The 16,673-nt window shown below is 47.1% G+C and overlaps 1 protein-coding gene across 2 annotated transcripts in view; it reads right to left on the reverse strand.

Moving 5' to 3' along the window:
* LOC137675732 (protein mono-ADP-ribosyltransferase PARP8) overlaps positions 1–16,673 on the reverse strand; it is a 189,046-nt gene that overhangs the window by 90,460 nt on the left and 81,913 nt on the right. For both annotated transcript variants that reach the window (XM_068421923.1, XM_068421922.1), the window contains exon 3: positions 9,750–9,787. In XM_068421923.1, the coding sequence (XP_068278024.1) occupies positions 9,750–9,787 (38 nt within the window). The remainder of the gene's footprint in view (positions 1–9,749; positions 9,788–16,673) is intronic.

Consider the following 16,673-nt stretch of genomic DNA (forward strand, 5'->3'; position numbering starts at 1 on the left):
CTCCATCATCTTTGAAAGGTCATGGAGAACAGGAGAGGTGCCTGAGGACTAGAGGAAGGTCAATGTCACTCCAGTCTTGAAAAAGGGCAAGAAGGAGGACCCAGGCAACTACAGGCCGGTCAGCCTCACCTCCATCCCTGGAAAGGTGATGGAACAGCTCATCCTGGATGCCATCTCTAAGCATGTGGAGGAAAAGAAGGTTATCAGGAGTAGTCAACATGGATTCACCAAGGGGAAATCATGCTTGACTAATCTGATGGCTGTCTATGAGGACATGACTGGCTGGGTTGATGAGGGGAGGGCAGTGGATGTTGTCTACCTTGACTTCAGCAAGGCTTTTGATACTGTCTCCCATAACATCCTCATAGGAAAGCTCAGGAATTGTGGGTTAGATGAGTGGACAGTGAGGTGGATTGAGAACTGGCTGAATGGCTCAGAGGGTTGTGGTCAGTGGTGCTGAGTCTGGTTGGAGGCTGTAGCTAGTGGTGTTCCCCAGGGGTCAGTACTGGGTCCAGCCTTGTTCAACTTATTCATCAATGATCTGGATGAAGGGACAGAGTGTACCCTTAGCAAGTTTGCTGATGACACAAAACTGGGAGGAGTGGCTGATACACCAGAAGGCTGTGCTGCCATTCAGCAAGACCTGGGCAGGCTAGAGGGCTGGGTGGAGAGGAACCTCATGAAGTTCAACAAAGGCAAGTGTAGGGTCCTGCACCTAAGGAGGAATAACCCCATGCACCAGTACAGGCTGGGGGTTGACCTGCTGGAAAGCAGCTCTGTGGAGAAGGACCTGTGAGTTCTTGTGGACAAGAAGTTCACCATGAGCCAACAATGTGCCCTTGTGGCCAAGAAGGCCAATAGTATCCTGGGGTGCATTAGGAAGAGTGTGGCCAGCAGGTCGAGGGAGGTTATCCTCCCCTTCTACACTGCCCTAGTGAGGCCACACCTGGAGTACTGTGTCCAGTTCTGGGCCCCCCAGTTCAAGAAAGACAAGGAACTACTGGAGAGAGTCCAGCAGAGGGCTACAAAGATGCTTAGAGGACTGGAGCATCTCCCTTATGAGGAGAGGCTGAGGGAGCAGGGTCTGTTTAGTCTGGAGAAGAGAAGACTGAGGGGGAATCTTATCAATACTTACAAATACCTTAGGGGTAGTGTCAAGAGAATGGGGCCAGACTCTTCTGTGTGGTGCCCAGTGACAGGACAAGGGGCAATGGGCACAAACTGAAACATGGGAAGTTCCATCTGAACATGAGGAAAAACTTCTTTACTTTTAGGGTGCCAGAGCACTGGAAGAGGCTGCCCAGGGAGGTTGTGGAGTCTCCTTCTCTGGAGGTATTCAAAACCCGCCTGGACATGATCGTGTGCAATGTGCTCTAGGTGAACCTGCTTTGGCAGGGGGTTGGAGTAGATGATCTCCAGAGGTCCCTTCCAACCCTAACCATTCTGTGTGATTACAGCCATCATGATGGTGTTGAACTTGTTACTTGGCTGCTTCACTGCTGGGATAATAGAGACAATGGTTTTGAGTTAGAGGGTAGAGAAGCCAAGCAGCTGGGACCAATGGCTAGAGAACTGTGTGTTGACAGGGGTCTTGCAACAGGTGCACAGCCCCTCAGTCTCTGGAGGTGACTCCTGCTGAGCACAAGTAACAGGTATCCCTTTAGGGATGATGTCATATACCACCCAGGCAAGTGAACAACCATTGAGAGAGGTGTTAAGAATCTGAGGGAAATAGCTGTGCGGGAGCTGATTTTTTTGAGGTCCTGGATGACCTGCAGACACCATTAGATCCAGATGCACTCAAAGTTACCAGACCCATGTGGTGCAAGTGGGTACTGAGTGTGCCACTGTCGTATGGCAACACATGAGCATTACTTAGCTGGGGAGATGCTGAGGCACCAACAATGGGTGACATAGATAATTGGATGCAGCCATATGCAGACAATCTCTCTTCCTCCCCATGGGCCAACGTCTCAGTTGTGGAAAAACTGTCTGACAAATCTGCAGGACTCCTCAGTAAGGTGTTGAAAAAATTGTCCCAGATGGAGGACAGACCCTGTTCCCCACCTGCACCGAAGAATGTCTCAGCCATCAGGAGACAGTGTTCCCCTGCAAGACCTGCTTGGGAGAGATGGCACACATCACGAGGCACCCTGTGGTTTTTCCTGCGTGACTATGGAGAAGACATGAGAAAATGGAATGGAAAACATGCACAGCTGGCTTACCCCCCTCCACCAAGTTAGCTACAGTGTAAAATGTTCAAATTCTATCTCGTTTTTAAAATATAGGAGGTGATGGCAGAGAACATTCATTAGGTTTTAGAGCCACTGAAGTTACTCAGGCTTGTAGGCCATCAGGGTATGCTGCAAACAGCATCCGTAAGGGAAGTTTGACTTATGTCAGACAGAAGAGTTTGCCAGGAGATGAGATCTTATGTGCTGTGGGAGTAACGGCTGATTCAGTGCTCCAGCTTGCCATTTACTTTAGGAGTTCATAGAGATCAAGTTCAGTGCCTTCATAATAGCTTAATCCCTGAAATGAATAAATCCATTACTGATGTTTAATAAAACAAACCATTAATAAAACATGATGCAGATTTTTTCAACTACTTGTCCCTCCTTTCATTGTCAGGTCAATGGAATAATCAGTGAATCAATTTATCAGTGGTATGACGGTGTATTTTATGAATCTCAGTTTCTCTGCTTGCTACATGTTGAATAGATTATTATCAGCAGCGGTTTTTCCTCCAGTTTTTACTGGTGAAAAAAAAAATCTCTCACAAAGGTTGTGAGCATTCTTTCACATAATTCATTGTATTTAGCATCACTGCTGATGCCGATTTCTCTCTGCATCCGCTTCAAACACTCTGGTGTTTTGAACAGACGTAGTCTATTCCTGCTCATCAGTGAAGATCAAAGCCTCACTTCTTCAGAGCTTCTAAAAGAAGCAAGAAATATTTCCTTTAGAAATATTACAGAGATGTTACAGGTAATGATCAGAGGGTTTCATATAATTCATGATACTTATACTATTAAATATTCCCAGGTGCAAAATACACAATATGGTGCAATCCAACAGTACTACCATGTACTTTTACTTGCACAGTGCCTGTCTGCCCTCGCTTCCTTCTCCTGCTTCTGCTAACCACTGTGCTACTTGAAGTATCTGTGCATTCTCTTTATGAAGGAAATCAGGGAAACAAGCTAGCTGAAAACAAGCTTTTGCTCTTTCCTGGTTGTCCTTCATATGGATAATTCACAGAAACACAGAATGTTAGGGACTGGAAGGGACCTCAAAAGATCATCTAGTCCAATCCCCCTGCCGGAGCAGGATTGCCTAGACCATATCACACAGGAATGCGTCCAGGCGGGTTTTGAATGTCTCCAGAGAAGGAGACTCCACAACCTCTCTGGGCAGCCTGTTCCAGTGTTCAGTTACCCTCACTGTTTTCCTCATATTTATGTGGAACCTCCTGTGTTCCAGCTTGCACCTGTTGCCCCTTGTCCTGTCAAGGGATGTCACTGAGAAGAGCCTGGCTCCATCCTCATGACACTTGCCCTTTACATATTTATAAACATTAATGAGGTCACCCCTCAGTCTCCTCTTCTCCAAGCTAAAGAGACCCAGCTCCCTCAGCCTCTCCTCATAAGGGAGATGTTCCACTCCCTTAATCATCTTCGTGGCTCTGCGCTGGACTCTCTCTAGCAGTTCCCTGTCCTTCTTGAACTGAGGGGCCCAGAACTGGACACAATATTCCAGATGCGGCCTCACCAGGGCAGAGTAGAGGGGGAGGAGAACCTCTCTTGACCTGCTAACCACACCCCTTCTAATACACCCCAGGATGCCATTGGCCTTCTTGGCCACAAGGGCACATTGCTGGCTCATGGTCATCCTGCTGTCCACTAGGACCCCCAGGTCCCTTTCCCCTATGCTGGTCTCCAACAGGTCTGTCCCCAACTTGTACTCATACATGGGGTTGTTCTTGCCCAGATGCAGGACTCTACACTTGCCCTTGTTATATTTCCCTGCTCTTCTCTCCAGCCTGTCTAGGTCTCTTTGAATTGCAGCACAGCCTTCTGGTGTGTCAGCCACTCCTCCCAGTTTTGTGTCATCAGCGAACTTGCTGACAGTGCACTCTATTCCCTCATCCAAGTCATTAATGAATATATTGAATAGAACTGGTCCCAGTACCGACCCTTGAGGGACTCCACTAGACACAGGCCTCCAACTGGACTCTGTCCCATTGACCACCACTCTCTGGCTTCTTTCCTTCAGCCAGTTCCCAATCCACCTCACTACCCGATCATCCAGACCACACTCCCTCAGTTTAGCTGCGAGGATGCTGTGGGAGACTGTGTCAAACGCTTTACTGAAATCGAGATAGACCACATCCACAGCTTTACCATCATCTATCCACCGGGTTATGTCCTCATAAAAGGCTATCAAGTTGGTTAAGCATGACTTCCCCTTGGTGAAGCCGTGTTGACTGCCCCTAATGATCCTCCTATCCTTGAGCCTAGAGACAGCACCAAGGACAAGTTTTTCCATTACCTTTCCAGGGATGGAGGTGTTACGACCTGGTCGCAACTAGTTCATAAATCCCTTGGAGTAAATTAAGGTGAAACGACACCAAATAACTGGTATGAAATTAAGAACAATTTATTAATACAGGGAAAGTGGCATGGTAATAAGTGTCTTGGGTTTCTAAAGGCATTGAGAAAAGAGAGAAAAGGAAAAAGGAAAAGAGAAAGAGGATAGAGACTATGAGAGAGAGGAAAAGAGAGATCACCACCCTTGGATCCAGCGATGTAAGTTGTCTGTAGAGTTGGTAAGTTGCTTGCAGAGTTGCTCCTCCAGTAAATCGCTTGCAGGATCGGTCCTCAGGTAGCGGGCGGGAGCGCGCACCAGCATCCCAAGTGAGAAGGTCTAAATACTTTAGGTCATTTGCATGCGAGATAGGAGAGGGTGGTAACATCCCTCTTGTCTTCCCCCCTCTGCTCGCTTCCCATGCTAATTGGGACGCCTGTGCTTTGTAGTCTTAGATTGTTCTCGAAATGAGTCGGTGGTCCCCCAAGGGGTGTCTGGTGGTCATGATCCCCTAGTTGTGGTGTCTGCTGTATGACCCCGCTTCTGCACAGCGTGGTTGAGGCCTTGCAAAGTTGTTGCACATGTAGGCTGGTCCCAAGGAAAAGATACCATCCCGCCTCCGCAGGATTTATCTCTTCCTCCAGCCAGACTTGTAAATCACAACAATTAAGGCACAGCAGGGGTATTGTTCTGTTCCCAAGGCCCTTATCTCTTGCCAGACTTGCAGGCCTCTGTAGTACCCATACCCTCCTCCAGCCAGAGTTGTCAAACAAGTTGTTTAAGGCATACAAACTCTGTCTGTAACAGGAGGTGAGGCTGACCGGTCTATAGTTACCCGTGTCCTCCTTCTTGCCCTTTTTGAAGACTGGAGTGACATTCGCTTTCCTCCAGTCCTCAGGCACCTCTCCCGTTCCCCACGACTTAGCAAAGATGATGGAGAGTGGCCTAGCAATGACTTCCGCCAGCTCCCTCAGCACCCGCGGGTGCATCCCATCAGGGCCCATGGATTTATGGATGTCCAGATTGCTTAATTGGTCCCTGACCCAGCCCTCATCTACCAAGACAGACTCCTCCTCTATCCGGACTTCCTCTGGGGCCTCAGGGGTCCAGGGCTCCTCAGGACAGCCTCCAGCAGTATAGACAGAGGCAAAGAAGGCATTCAGTAACTCCGCCTTCTTTTTATCCTCTGTCTCCAGGGCACCCACCTCATTCATCAGTGGGCCTACATTGCCTCTAGTGTTGGCTTTACCTGCAATGTATTTGAAGAAGCCCTTTCTGTTGTCCTTGACCTCTCTTGCAAGGTTTAATTCCAAGGAGGCCTTAGCTTTCCTAGTTGCCTCCCTACATCCTCTGACTACAGACTTATATTCCTCCCAAGTGGCCAGCCCCTCCTTCCATGATCTGTACACCCTCTTCTTCCACTTGAGTTTGCCCAGCAGTTCCCTGTTTAACCATGCAGGTCTCCTGGTACCCTTTCTTGACTTCCTACCTGTTGGGATGCTCTGATCTTGAGCTTGGAAGAAGCAGTCCTTGAATGCTAACCAACTATCTTGGGCCCCCTTACCTTCTAGTACCCTGTCCCATGGGATTTCCCCTAGCAATTGCTTGAAAAGGCCAAAGTTGGCCCTCCTGAAGTCCAGGGTTGTGATTCTGCTAGCTATTCTGTTCCTGCCACATGAGATCCTGAACTCTACCATCTCATGGTCACGACAACCAAGGCTGCCCTCAACCTTCACCTCTTCAACCAGACCCTCCTTGTTAGTGAGAACAAGATCCAGCAACGCTCCTCTCCTAGTTGGCTCATCCACCATTTGCATCAGGAAGTTATCATCAATGCACTGGAGGAACCTCCTGGACTGAGGATGGCTGGCTGAGTAGGCCTTCCAGCAAATATCAGGGTAGTTGAAATCCCCCATGACAACCAGGCCCTGTAATTGAGAGACTGCTCTCAGCTGCCTGTAGAAGGCCTCATCACCCTCCTCATCCTGATCTGGTGGCCTGTAATAGACACCCACAACAGTATCACCCCTGCCAGCCTGCCCCTTAATTCGTACCCACAAACTCTCTACTCGCTCCTGATCTGCCCCTGGATTGAACTCAATACATTCTAGCTGCTCACTCACATAAAGAGCAACTCCACCACCTCTCCTTAGCGGCCTGTCTTTCCTGAACAGGACATAGCCATCCATGACCACATTCCAGTCATGCGAGTTGTCCCACCAAGTCTCTGTAATTGCCACTAGATCATAACCCCCCGTCCGAACACGGATTTCTAACTCCTCCTGTTTATTCCCCATGCTTCGTGCATTGGTGTACAGGCATTTCAGGGAGCGAGCTGAGCACACCGATTTCACCCTAGGGGGATGGGAGGCCTCCTGGCCTTCATCAATACTAGAGCATTGCCCCAGTGGTGCAAGCCCAGCTACTACCCCATCCCCCTTCGAATCTAGTTTAAAGCTCTCCGAATGAGCCCTGCTAATTCCTGTCCCAGAACCCTTTTGCCCCTACGACATAAACCTTTCCCATGTATTACCGTCATGCCTGGTGTCTTATAAAACCAGCCATTATCAAAGAAGCCAAAGCCCTGCCTGTAGCACCAGTCTCGTAGCCAGGCATTTATGGAGAGAATCCTACTATTCCATCCCATGTCATCACTCGAAAATGGAAGGAGGGAGGAGAAAACAACTTGTGCCCCAGACTCTTTCACCAACCGTCCTAAGGCTTTGAAGTCTTTCTTCATCCCCCTCAGACTACGGGATGCAGCTTCCTCCCCACCTGTCTGGAAGATCAGCAGCGGGTAGTAGTCTGTGGCCTGCACCAGTTTGGGGAGTTTCCTGGTGATATCCCTGATTCGGGCTCCAGGTAGACTGCAGATCTCCCTGTGATGAGGGTCAGCTCTGCATATTGGGCCCTCAGTTCCCTTTAGGAGCGAGTCTCCAACAAGTAAAACTCTTTTCTTCCTTGTAGAAGAGGTTGCTATACACCTGACAGGTTTTTCTGACTGTGGTGAGACCTCTGATATAGGTTGCCTATCCACCACATCCCCATTGGACTGGCTATATTCCACCAGGGCCTCATATCTATTTCTAATTCCCCTTGTCTGTGTTGGTCACATGGTAGCAGAAATGCTTTTGCCAGACCAGCTCAGGGTATGACAGGGAGGCAGGACTGAGCAGCTGAGGATAGATTTGCAAGCTTATGTTACCAAAGACATACCCATACACAAACCCTTGGCTGCAATAGACCCTGAGAACCATCAAGTCACAGTCCACAGGCTTAACTTTAAGAATGTGAGTAGTCTCATTACGGTCTAACACAGAAGTGCTTTGCTTATTGCCAAGCCACTCCATCATCTTTGAAAGGTCATGGAGAACAGGAGAGGTGCCTGAGGACTGGAGGAAAGCCAATGTCAGTCCAGTGTTCAAAAAGGGGAAGGAGGAGGACCCAGGAAACTACAGGCCGGTCAGTCTCACCTCCATCCCTGGAAAGGTGATGGAACAGCTCATCCTGGATGCCATCTCTAAGCATGTGGAGGAAAAGAAGGTTATCAGGAGTAGTCAACATGGATTCACCAAGGGGAAATCATGCTTGACTAATCTGATGGCCTTCTATGAGGACATGACCATCTGGGTAGATGAGGGGAGAGCAGTGGATGTTGTCTACCTTGACTTCAGCAAGGCTTTTGATACTGTCTCCCATAACATCCTCATAGGAAAGCTCAGGAATTGTGGGTTAGATGAGTGGACAGTGAGGTGGATTGAGAACTGGCTGAATGGCAGAGCTCAGAGGGTTGTGATCAGCGGTGCAGAATCTAGTTGGAGGCCTGTAGGTACCAGTGTTCCCCAGGGGACAGTACTGGGTCCAGCCTTGTTCAACTTATTCATCAATGATCTGGATGAAGGGACAGAGTGTACCCTTAGCAAGTTTGCTGATGACACAAAACTGGGAGGAGTGGCTGATACACCAGAAGGCTGTGCTGCCATTCAGAGAGACCTAGACAGGCTAGAGAGTTGGGCGGAGAGGAACCTCATGAAGTTCAACAAAGGCAAGTGTAGGGTCCTACACCTAGGGAGGAATAACCCCATGCACCAGTACAGGCTGGGGGTTGACCTGCTGGAAAGCAGCTCTGTGGAGAAGGACCTGTGAGTTCTTGTGGACAAGAAGTTCACCATGAGCCAACAATGTGCCCTTGTGGCCAAGAAGGCCAATAGTATCCTGGGGTGCATTAGGAAGAGTGTGGCCAGCAGGTTGAGGGAGGTTATCCTCCCCTTCTACACTGCCCTAGTGAGGCCACACCTGGAGTACTGTGTCCAGTTCTGGGCCCCCCAGTTCAAGAAAGATAAGGAACTACTGGAGAGAGTCCAGCAGAGGGCTACAAAGATGCTTAGAGGACTGGAGCATCTCCCTTATGAGGAGAGGCTGAGGGAGCAGGGTCTGTTTAGTCTGGAGAAGAGAAGACTGAGGGGGAATCTTATCAATACTTACAAATACCTTAAGGGTGGGTGTGAAGAGGATGGGGCCAGACTCTTCTCAGTGGTGCCCAGTGACAGGACAAGGGGCAATGGGCACAAACTGAAACATGGGAAGTTCCATCTGAACATGAGGAAAAACTTCTTTACTTTTAGGGTGCCAGAGCACTGGAAGAGGCTGCCCAGGGAGGTTGTGGAATCTCCTTCTCTGGAGGTATTCAAAACCCGCCTGGACATGACCGTGTGCAATGTGCTCTAGGTGAACCTGCTTTGGCAGGGGGTTGGAGTAGATGATCTCCAGAGGTCCCTTCCAACCCTAACCATTCTGTGATTCTGTGTGATTCTGTGCTTGCCCCGCACCAGACTCTGCATCCTCTTGAAAGATCAAGCTTTATCTACCATGCCAAAGAGGAGTTGGGTTCTCTCTCACTCCTATCACTGTTGGCTCCAGACACAGAAAGTATCACAAGCTCTGGTCTCTATAAACTTGTGAGCCAGGTTTTCTCACCCTGACCCAGCTGATAAATGATGCCTGAAAAGGGGAAATGACTGTGAAAATAATCTAACTAATGGAAAATGATTAGCACAAGGATGCACCTGGAGGACTAACAACCTTTCAAGTATTCTCATCTGAATATTGCAAATTGCAGTAACATGCATACAAGTGTCACAGGCAAGAATGTTGCACTGTACCTGGGTAATCTTCAGAGACGTGAACTGAATAGGATACACTGTAAAAAGAAAAAAAAAAGAAATAACAGAATTAATAACAACAACATTAACTGCTGGCATAAGATTCTTTTCTTGCTCCTGTATTATTTTATGTTTAGTTATAGGTTCCTGACAGTTTCCAGGACAGAAGGTAACAGATATTTTGATGGCTTTTGAAGTGTGAAGCTAAAAAAAAAGTGTCATGCCCATTTTGAAAGCTTACTTTGCTAAATTGGCACATCCTTATTTCAACCTTCATAAAAATAATATCAAGATTGCATATATTTCAACCACCCTGACATCTGTTGGAAGGACAACACAGCAGGGCACAAGCAATACAGGAGGTTCCTGGAATGCGTGGATGACAACTTCCTTCTCCAAGTGATAGAGGAGCCAACAAGGAGAGGTGCCATGCTGGACCTTCTTCTCACCTAAAAGGAGGGGCTGGTGGGGGACGTGAAGCTCAAGGGCAGCCTTGGCTGCAGCAACCATGAAATGGTGGAGTTCAAGATCCATAGGGCAGCAAGGAGGGCATGCAGCCAGCTCACCGCCGTGGACTTCAGGAGAGCAGACTTCAGCCTCTTCAGGAACCTGCTTGGGAAAGTCCCTTGGGATAAAGCCCTGGAGGGAAGAGGGGCCGAAGAAAGCTGCTTACTATTCAACGACCTCCTCCAGGCTCAGGAGCGATGCATGCCGACAAAGAGGAAGGCAGGCAAAAATGCCAGGAGGCCTGCATGGATAAACAAGGAGCTCCTGGACAAACTCAGGCACAAGAAGGAAGCCTACAGAGGATGGAAGCAAGGGCAGGTAGCCTGGGAGGAATACAGGGAAATTGTCCAAGCAGCCAGGGATCAGGTTAGGAAAGCTAAAGCCCTGATAGAATTAAATCTGGCCAGGGATGTCAAGGACAACAAGAAATGCTTCTAGAGGTTTGTCAGTGATAAAAGGAAGACTAGGGAAAATGTGGGCCCTCTCTGGAAGGAAATGGGAGACCTGGTTACCCAGGATATGGAGAAGGCTGAGGTACTCAGTGACTTTTTTGCCTTACTCTTCACCGGCAAGAGCTCTAGCCTCACCACCCAAGTCGCAGAAGGCAGAGGCAGGGACTGGGAGGATGAAGAACTGCCCACTGTAGGAGAAGATAAGGTTCGAGACCATCTAAGGAACCTGAAGGCGCACAAGTCCATGGGACCTGATGAAGTGCATCCACGGGTCCTGAGGGAACTGTCGGATGAAGTTTCTAAGCCACTATCCATCATTTTTGAGAAGTCATGGCAGTCTGGTGCAGTTCCCACCGACGGGAAAAGGGGAAACATAACCCCCATCTTCAAGAAGGGAAAAAAGGAAGACCCAGGGAACTACAGGCCAGTCAGCCTCACCTCTGTGCCTGGCAAGATCATGGAGCAGATCCTCTTGGAAACTGTACTGAGGCACACAGAAATCAAGGAGGTGATTGGTAACAGCCAACATGGCTTCACCAAGGGCAAATCATGCCTGACAAATCTGGTGGCCTTCTACGACGGGTTTACAGTGCTGGTGGATAATGGAAGAGTGAGTGATGTCATCTACCTGGACTTGTGCAAAGCATTTGACACTGTCCTGCACGACATCCTTGTCTCTAAATTGGAGAGGGATGTACTTGACGGATGGACCACTCGGTGGATAAAGAACTGTCTGGATGGTTGCACTCAAAGAGTTATGGTCAATGGCTCAATGTCCAAGTGGACACCAGTGACGAATGGCATTCCTCAGGGGTCGGTATTGGGACCGGTCCAGTTTAACATCTTTGTCAGCGACATGGACAGTGGGATTCAGTGCGCCCTCAGTAAGTTTGCCGACGACACCAAGCTGTGTGGTGTGGTCGACCCGCTGGAGGGAAGGGATGCCATCCAGTGGGACGTTGACAGGCTTGAGAGCTGGGCCCCCGCGAACCGCATGAAGTTCAACAAGGCCAAGTGCAAGGTCCTGCATGTGGGTTGGGGAATCCCAAGCACAAATACAGGCTGGGCAGAGAATGGATTGAGAGCAGCCCTGAGGAGAAGGACTTGGGGGTGATGGTTGATGAGAAGCTCAACATGAGCCGGCAATGTGCCCTTGCAGCCCAGAAAGCCAACCGTGTCCTCGTCTACATCAAAAGAAGCGTGGCCAGCAGGTCGAGGGAGGCGATTCTGCCCCTCTACTCTGCTCTTGTTAGACCCCACCTAGAGTACTGCATCCAGCTCTGGGGCCCCCAACATAAGAAGGACATGGACCTGTTGGAGTGCATCCAGAGGAGGGCCACGAAGATGATCAGAGAACTGGAGCACCTCTGCTATGAAGACAGGCTGAGAGAGTGGGGGCTGTTCAGCCTGGAGAAGAGAAGGCTCCAGGGAGACCTTATAGCAGCCTTCCATTACCTGAAGGGGGCCTACAGGAAAGCGGGAGAGGGACTCTTTCTCAGGGAGTGTAGTGATAGGAGAAGGGGTAACAGTTTTAAACTGAAAGAGGGTAGATTTAGATTAGATATTAGGAAGAAATTCTTTCCTGTAAGGGGGGTGAGACACTGGAACAGGTTGCCCAGAGAAGTTGTGGATGCCCCCTCCCTGGCAGTGTTTAAGGCCAGGCTGGATGGGGCTTTGAGCAACCTGGTCTAGTGGAAAGGTGTCCCTGCAGGGGGGTTGGAACTAGATGATCTTTAAGGTCCCTTCCAACCCAAACCATTCCATGATTCTGTGATTCTATATTCACTTTAGAGTAATATTTCACGAAGTCTGTACTTATGCTTAAAAAAAAAAAAAGTTGCTCTTTGAATACCCCCCCCCCCCAAAAAAAAAAAAGCCCAGTTTTCTCTGTATCTGTTTCTGGGCTTTACTCAAGGCTCATTAGTATTTCTGTACATTCCTGTTAATCTCATCAAAGGCTCTGTATGGTTTGGAATCCTTCCTCTCATCAACCCCCCATATTTATAACAGTTGTGGCAATCTTATTTGACACCTCTGCCTCTCTGTCAAGCTGAGTTCAAATCAAATTTGAAAGAGCCACAGTCACACTAAAGGGTAGCTTCACTACATGTGTTACCTGAATCTGTTTCATTAGAAAATGGACATACAAACATACTGTCCCAGTCCTCCAGCTCAGCCCACATGTGCTTTCCCTACTGCCCAGTGAGATGTTCACTAAACTTACTGCTGAGAGCAGGACAAATGGGCATGATGGTATGCTCAGTTATCTAAGTATCCACCAAGTCCCTTTGATTTCTTTTAAGGTTAATGTGCATCTTCATTTTGCATTAAAAATATTCAGCTCTGCAGCACACTGAAAGATTTGTGTTGTATAATTTATGTTCTTTCCACTTCTAAATCCTATAAATTGTATGTGTCAACCTACACATTTAAATAATACATGATGTGTGTTCATGTCTGTAGTGAGTTAAGGAGACAGACAAAGGCAGGATGGCACAGTCCTCTTAATAAATTTTGGTATGTATTGTACATTGCTGCAAATTGATTTAGTGGATCTTTCGAAATTACATGAATACAGCTTCCATCTAGATTATAAAATAAAACCATGGATGATTTTTTTTCTCTTTCTCTCTCAAGGACTTCCGTTAAATGAGGTCTACTTTCACTATCCAATGACTGGAAGAGGCAATTAATACAAAAAAGTAGGTCTCATACTTTCTTCCGTAAGTCAGTCTATTACTGCACAGGTCTGTCACCTGTTTTTGCACATAATCTATTCTAGCATAATTCATTTTATGTATTGTTTGACTAAGAAGCAAAGATGCCTGTTTCTTCAACAGCTGCAAATGTTCACATAAATTGAAGCAGAAAGTGTTTATTACAGCTGACAACAGATTTAGCCGCACAGCTCTTGATAGCCTCAGTCAAGCCAGAATTAAATCCCATCACTGTGTAAATTCAGCATTTTGTGATTTTTCTCTTTTAGTTATTTTTCAGACATTTGGAATAGGCAGCATCTGTATCCCCTCATCTTAGAGCATTTTCCCTAAAGACTGGGGTATTTAAATCTAATTAATCTGTAACAGCATAAAATATCACTATTTTAAATAGGGAAATATTCCAAAATAAGGAAATGTTATATCTCACTGCAGTCACATGTGGAGAATTTTGTCCTATGGTGAAAAAAAACCTCACCAAAAAGCCCCCAAGAAGTTAATTAAGGGCCTGTTCTTACCAAAAACTATCTTCTAGACATTGTGTTTGTAACCATGACTTCTTCCTTCTACTACCAAAAGAAGTACTTCAGTCTTAGTCTTTTAGATTGACTACTTGCCACACCTCTTTGCTGCCTCCAGAATTGCTGTGTATAGGTTTGACTATTGTTATATAGGATTATCTTCAAGTGTGGACTTTATTCTAAGAAAAGAAAAATCTTTCTAGAACTCAGGAATTACTCCATGTTCAAATTTAAAAACTATATCTCAATCAAATTTAAGAGCTGCAGCAAAGGAGGGAAATTCCACGTACATATTAAAAAAATTATTCTTCGTATTGAGGACAGGAACAGGGGGTAGAGAAGTTACAGAATTTCTATCAGTGAAGATATTCAAAACTCAACTGGATAAAGCCCTCAGCAACCTAATCTAACTTTGAAGCTGGACTTAACTTCTAAGTTGATTCTGCTTTGAGTGGAGGGTGGACCAGGTAGTCTGCACAGGTCATCCCCCCACATAATTACTCTATGCTCCTATGTGCAGAAACCCTATGAAAGTGTGTTTTTCTTCCTTCATCTTCATCATGTGGTATCTGTGACAGCAGCAGCTGTGGCGACATTAAATGGAAATTAATGAGAAAATAATATACTGTAGGTCTTGTGAGATGGAACTAAAATGAAAATGTTAATGAAGATGCAGGTTAGAAATAGTCTCAAACCAGATCCTGTAATGACTGCAAGCAAATTCAGGGCCTAATCCAGAGCCCACTGAATCCAGTAGTGGTCTCACTACTAAGATTAATATTATCAGAGAGGGGAAAGGAAAGATAAAATTCATATAAAGTAAAATTATTCTCTGATCCCAGTAATAAAAAGTCCCCTTATAGAAAAAATGTTGCCACCAAGATCTGATGCCACCTCCATCTGAAAAGCATTAATAAAAAATCTATCTGCCTGTGATGGACAGAGTTTGTATGCCTTAAACAACTTGTTTGACAACTCTGGCTGGAGGAGGGTATGGGTACTACAGAGGCCTGCAAGTCTGGCAAGAGATAAGGGCCTTGGGAACAGAACAATACCCCTGCTGTGCCTTAATTGTTGTGATTTACAAGTCTGGCTGGAGGAAGAGATAAATCCTGTGGAGGCAGGATGGTATCTTTTCCTTGGGACCAGCCTACATGTGCAACAACTTTGCAAGGCATCAACCACGCTTGTGAAGAAGCGGGGTCATACAGCAGACACCACAACTAGGGGGGATCACGACCACCAGACGCCCCTTGGGGGACCACCGACTCATTTCGAGAACAATCTAAGACTACAAAGCACAGGCATCCCAATTAGCATGGGAAGCGAGCAGAGGGGGGAAGACAAGAGGGATGTTACCACCCTCTCCTATCTCGCATGCAAATGACCTAAAGTATTTAGACCTTCTCACTTGGGATGCCACTGCATGCTCCCTCCCCCCACCTGAGGACCGATCCTGCAAGCGATTTACCGGAGGAGCAACTCTGCAAGCAATTTACCAACTCTACAGACAACTTACATCGCTGGATCCAAGGGTGGTGATCTCTCTTTTCCTCTCTCTCATAGTCTCTATCCTCTTTCTCTTTTCCTTTTTCCTTTTCTCTCTTTTCTCAATGCCTTTAGAAACCCAAGACACTTATTACCATGCCACTTTCCCTGTATTAATAAATTGTTCTTAATTTCATACCAGTTATTTGGTGTCGTTTCACCTTAATTTACTCCAAGGGATTTATGAACTAGTTGCGACCAGGTCGTAACACTGCCAAACCAAAATCAAATGGTAATATGCTGGAAATAATAATGGAATCTGATAAGCCTGTGCTGCCACTTCAGAGGAAAGCATTTAAAGGAGATGTGAAACAAAGATTAAGAAACAAAATGACTGAAAATGGGATATTTACTTCCAATTAAAATAAACCAGTAGTTTTTATTAGAAACACTACTGACTCAGTTTAGGAACTGAACAAACTTAGTTTAGTCCTTGACTCAGCAGAACTATTTGTTTATTATGCTGGGTGTGTTTAACCCTTTACACTATTAGCCTCCCCCCCTCCAAAAAAAAAAGGGAATGTCTAGTTGTCTTCTTTCTATCTAAATTCACATCTTCAGCACATGTTGGGTTCTCTGTGCTGCCCTCTCTTCAGTGTCCCCAGATCAGTGTACTCTGAGAAGTATTAGTGAAGTATTATGCTAGAGAAAGCTCTTGTGGGAACAGCCTTTTAGATAGGCCATTCCTCTCTGTCCTGGTTTGGACTAGGACGGACTTTTCTGTTAAGTTTCCTTTAAGTGACTTTACTTCCTGAAGTGGACTACAGGGCCTGCTGCCGCGGGAACTAGGGTCCCTGTTGGGTCTCTTTGTCCCACAGAGGAAGGGGCTGTAGAGTGCCGCACCTGTGGGGAGGGGGGGACAGGACAGGTGACCTGAACTGACCAACGGGGTATTCCATCCCACCCATGTCATCCTCAGTATAAAGCTGAGGGACCACGAGGGTCGCGCTCTCTTCCCCTATGGCCGAAATCCCGGGAGGACTCCGCCCGCGTTCCTGCCGTTGCTCCTGAACCCGGTTCCCGCCTGCTGCCGCGAGTGCTTCGGGACTGCCCAGCGCCTGCCCTGCAGCGTCAGCGGTGACGTGGTCGTCATCGGGGGGAGCTCAGTAGCGGTTTTGTATACAGTTCATTATTTATTATACTCTTTCTTTTCCTTGTTACTGTTCATTAAAACTGTTT

This window comes from Nyctibius grandis, chromosome W (genome assembly GCF_013368605.1).
Source record: "Nyctibius grandis isolate bNycGra1 chromosome W, bNycGra1.pri, whole genome shotgun sequence".
NCBI classification, from domain to species: Eukaryota; Metazoa; Chordata; class Aves; order Nyctibiiformes; family Nyctibiidae; genus Nyctibius; species Nyctibius grandis.